The 4,805-nt window shown below is 53.4% G+C and overlaps 2 protein-coding genes across 2 annotated transcripts; both read left to right on the top strand.

Annotated features, from left to right (window-relative positions):
- Positions 1 to 511: 511 nt before the first annotated feature.
- Positions 512 to 2,611, top strand: LOC108778177 (uncharacterized). Its single transcript, XM_018545283.1, has one exon. The coding sequence runs from the start codon at positions 512 to 514 to the stop codon at positions 2,609 to 2,611; it is 2,100 nt and encodes a 699-aa protein (XP_018400785.1).
- Positions 2,612 to 2,626: 15 nt separating this feature from the next.
- Positions 2,627 to 3,487, top strand: LOC108778178 (uncharacterized). Its single transcript, XM_018545284.1, has one exon. It carries the CDS (start codon positions 2,627 to 2,629, stop codon positions 3,485 to 3,487), a length of 861 nt encoding a protein of 286 aa, XP_018400786.1.
- Positions 3,488 to 4,805: the final 1,318 nt, after the last annotated feature.

Raw genomic sequence — 4,805 nt, forward strand, 5'->3', positions numbered from 1 at the left:
ATAAAAAGCGATCTAGAAATTTCTTTTGTGAGATAATATTCATATTAATTTCCGCCGGTAAACCGATCGAAGTTTCCAGACCGCTTTCTAACTATAAACCACCGTCTTTTTCGAATGCGGCACGTAGTCTTGAAAAAGTTGGAGTCAACTCAGCGTCGTTGCGTTTCTGAGAGTGCGGGAAGTAGCCAATGCGTTATTTTCGTAAGTGTCGTCTAGAAAAGTTAAAGTCAATTAAATTCGCGTCTTTATTGTATCTTGCAGTAATTGTTAATTTCAATTTGTTTAGAAATAAAAGGTGACTTCTGTTAAACTTATCGCGTCGATTATTAGTGCTGTTCGTATTCCCGTTCTTTCCTCTTGAAATCGGAAACCTTTCCGAACATTTCTGGTCCTTCGAGCCGGATTTCTTACCCGGCGCGCGTACAGCCACATTACGAGGTAATCCTTGCGAGTAAGCTGGATACGGAGTGTAGTGAAGTTACCTGTGTAGTTACCTGGGAAGAAGTACAATATGAGTATGGATCATGAAGCTCTCATACGACGACAAGTCGAATTGCAATCTCGCATCGCGAGGACGATCGACAATCTCAAAAAAAGCGGTATGGCCAACATTACGATCGATGCAATCGATAATCGCCTGTTACGGCTAGACAGTTGCTGGGCTAAGTTCGAGCAGCAGCACGACGAATTGAGCTCCAAGTACTGGGACCTCCTACAAGCTCACGATTATTGGAACAACGACTTTGTCAGTCAGGTCGAGGAGACATACCTGCAACAGCGTATTCAGCTCATGACGATGAGGCGATCCTTGTCCGCGGCTGAGAATCCCGGCAGTTCCAGTCAAGTCGAGGTGAGATCGTCCGTGCCGCTAGCTACTTCACGTTCACGCACTACGCTACCACGCATCCAACTGCCGCGCTTCTCCGGCAAGTACGAGGATTGGCCAGCATTCCGAGATCTTTTCCTGTCCATTGTGCACGGCGATCCATCCACTACAGATGTGGAAAAGCTGCACTATCTAAAGTCTTGTCTGGAGAAGGAGGCCGCTAGATTAATCAAGAATTTGCCAACCACCGCTGAGAATTACACACGAGCATGGACCGCGCTCCAAGAATACTACGAGAATAAGCGTCTGTTAGTGCGATCGTGCATAGCTAATTTCTCAGCGCTGCAAAAAATGAAAAATGAGTCGGCTGCCGAATTACGTAAAATATTCCATTGTGTGACCGATGTTCATGGCACGCTGGAGAGTGTTGGGCGTCCGGTTTCGAGCAGTGAGGACTTCTTCGTTCATTTCATAGTGGAACTTATGGATTCCCGGTCGCGGCGCGAATGGGAAACTTCCCTTAGCGGCACCGCGGAGCCGCCATCTTACTCCACCTTGAGGACCTTTCTAGAACAGAGGCTGCGGATATTGGAGGCTGTACACCCTGGAAAGTCGGACAGCGGATCCGGTAAGCTCAATGCTGAGAAGGGCAAGCCAGCGCATACACACCATGCCAAGAAGCCGGAAATTAGGAAGGGTCGCTGCTCACTGTGCCAAGCGGAGCACTCCTTGATGCTGTGTGAGGTCTTCAAAGGGAAGTCGCCCTCGGAGAGGGTGCAGCACGTGCGAGAGAGCCATCTCTGTAACAACTGTCTCGGCCAGCACAAGGTTAGTGATTGTCCGTCGAAGAGATCGTGTGCCGCTTGCGGAGAGCGGCATCACTCCATGTTGCACGACGCTCATCGCGTTTGTGAGGGTACCACGACGTCACTCGTGGCAGGCCAGTCGCCCAGTGAGCCAACCGTTCTCCTCGCTACGGCCGTGATCCGCGTGGTTGATAGGTTCGGCGTTCGGCACACCGCGCGAGCTCTCATCGACCAAGGCTCTGAGACGTCGCTCATCTCCGAGGCACTCGCTCAGAAGCTGAAATTGATGCGCTCTTATGCCTCCATTGCTATCTTCGGAGTTGGCGGTCAGCAGACGGCGATCGCTCGTGGCCGGGTTTCTCTCGAGTTTACATCCAGGATGGACGGACCTTCGATGATGACGTCCGCGCTAATCTTGCCTCGCCTCACTATTTACGCGGGCGGCGGTGGGATGAGTGCTCGTGACTGGCCGCACCTGCGCGGATTGGAGCTGGCCGATCCGGATTTCCTCGCGACGGACCCGATTGAGATACTCCTCGGCGCCGACGTGCATGCGGTTATTATCCGCGACGGTATAAAGAGAGGCCGTCCTTGCGAGCCTGTGGGGCAGAACACAGCGTTAGGATGGATAATCTCAGGAGCAGCCGATGCTAATATTAAAAGTCAGTACGTACATACGCATCAGTGCACTATATGTGATGATCTTTCGATGATGGTCAGACGTTTCTGGGAGCAGGAAGAACTCCCTGTTGCCGCTGCTCCATTGACGCCAGAAGAGCGGGAGTGTGAGGACCTCTTCAATCGCACGCACATCAGACTGCCTGACGGGCGGTATATGGTTCGCCTTCCAGTCACTGGACTACTTCCTGACTTCTCCAATTCACGGCAGACGGCAGCCCGGGTGCTGGCGCATGTTGAACGGCGGCTCGAGCGAGACTCGACAATGCGCACTCTTTATTGCGACTTCATGCGCCAATAGGAGGACCTGGGACACATGTCAATGGCAGAGACTCCGACTAGTCGCACTTCAAGGCGAACTTGTTATCTACCGCACCACGGCGTGTTGCGGGCAGAAAGCTCATCCACCAAACTAAGAGTCGTATTCAACGGCTCGTCAACTATTGCCTCTGGTCAGTCGTTGAACGATCACCTCTATCCAGGACCGAATTTACTGCCTTCGCTGGCTGACGTCCTTCTCCGATGGCGTCTGCACAAGTACGTCCTTGCCGCAGACGTTGAGAAGATGTTCCGACAGATTCAAGTCCACCCGGAGGATCGCGATCTGCAACGTATCTTGTGGTGTCATGATGAGGCCGATGAAATTAGGGATTATCAGCTCAATACAGTTACTTACGGTTTGGCGTGCGCCCCTTTCCTAGCTATGCGAACGTTGCGGCAGCTGGCCGACGACGAGGAGAATCATCAACCATTGGGAGCTGCCATCTTGCGCCGAGATGTCTACATGGATGACATCCTCACTGGCGCCGCCAACTACCAGGAGGCGAAAGAGATCCAGCGGCAGCTTTCACTTCTCTGCTCGGCGGGCGGGTTCCCTCTCAAGAAGTGGTCAGCCAACAACATCTACCTGCTGGAGGACGTCCCAAAGGAGGATAGGCTGCAGAGAGACTCCCTCTCCTGGCTTCTTCCAGAGAGCCATTCGACGCTCGGGTTGCGGTGGCACCCTTCTCGCGACCACTTTTCAGTCGTTTGCAGGGCTGTTTCGGACTCGACTCCTACCAAGCGATCTGTCTTGTCTCAAGCAGCTCAACTGTTCGATCCGCTTGGATGGCTAGCGCCGGTGGTCATCCGGGCGAAGATCCTCATTCAGACCACGTGGCTTCAAGGACTCGAGTAGGATGATCCGTTGGCAGAGGCTAAACTCTGGCGAGCTTTCCAGGAGAAGCTCCCTCTCCTAAGTCAAATACACGTGCCTCGATGGCTGCAGAATGAATCTTCCCACGATAGCCAGGAGATTCACGGATTCTGCGATGCTTCGGAGCACGCTTACGCGGCTGTAGTGTATCTGCGCACGTTAACACCGGAGAAGGTGGCAATCTCATTAGTGATGGCAAAAACCAAGGTGGCTCCCTTGAAGCAGGTGTCCTTGCCTCGTCTGGAACTCTCTGGTGCGGCATTGCTCGCTCGACTTGTTTGCCATGTACAGTCGGTGCTTGGGCTGCACAATGTTCCTACCTATCTTTGGACAGATTCCACAGTGACACTGGGCTGGATTCATGGACATCCGTCACGCTGGAAGACGTACGTCGCTAATCGCGTTGCCGAGATCCAGAGAATGGTGCCTGACGCCCATTGGCGTCACTTGCCAGGTCGTGAAAACCCTGCTGATTGCGCCTCTCGGGGAATACTCCCGAGCGACCTGGTCCATCATCCGCTGTGGTGGCGGGGCCCTCCATGGCTTTCTTCAGATCACGAGTCATGGCCTTCCTCAGTTCAACCTGTCGAGCGAGACTTGCCAGAGACTCGCGTCAAGTGCAATGTTCTGAAGCTGCCTGACGAGGCGCCGCTGCTAACTCGTTTCTCAACCTTGAACCGGCTAGTGCAAGTGGTGGCCTGGTGCCGTCGCTGGTTGCGAGTCATCCGTCTGCCTCCGGACGAAACTCCTGGGAGGGACCGGTTGCTATCGGTGAAGGAGATGGACGAGGCCCGTCACGCCCTAATCCGTTTAACGCAGGTTACCTGGTGGAGGAAAGAAATTGACAACATTAAAGAAAATCAACCGCTACCCAGAGGGTGCGTACTCACCAAATTAAGCCCCTTTGTGGATGAGCTGGAAGTGCTTCGGGTCGGGGGACGTATCAAGTACGCACTGCTGGCCTATGACGAGAAACATCCAATGATTCTTCCGAGCGAGTCTCATTTCGCCAAACTCGTCATCGAAGCTTGTCATCGAGGTACTCTTCATGGTGGAGTTCAGGCCACGCTGGGATTGATACGGCAGCATTATTGGATTCCTCGCGGCAGGGCTCTAGTCAAGAGCCTCATTCACCGTTGCGTACCTTGCTTGCGATGGCGGGCGGCGCCCTCTCTTCAAATCATGGGGGATCTACCGAGACAAAGAGTTACTCCAGCACGCCCTTTCTTGAACACGGGCGTCGACTACGCTGGTCCTGTGATGCTGCGGACGACCAAGGGACGAGGACAGAAGGCGTACA

This window comes from Cyphomyrmex costatus, unplaced genomic scaffold (assembly GCF_001594065.2).
Source record: "Cyphomyrmex costatus isolate MS0001 unplaced genomic scaffold, Ccosl1.0 scaffold494, whole genome shotgun sequence".
NCBI lineage: Eukaryota > Metazoa > Arthropoda > Insecta > Hymenoptera > Formicidae > Cyphomyrmex > Cyphomyrmex costatus.

Coding starts and splice junctions, on each gene's coding strand:
- LOC108778177 (XM_018545283.1), top strand. CDS start 512: ATGAGTATGGATCATGAAGCTCTCATACGACGACAAGTCGAATTGCAA.
- LOC108778178 (XM_018545284.1), top strand. CDS start 2,627: ATGTCAATGGCAGAGACTCCGACTAGTCGCACTTCAAGGCGAACTTGT.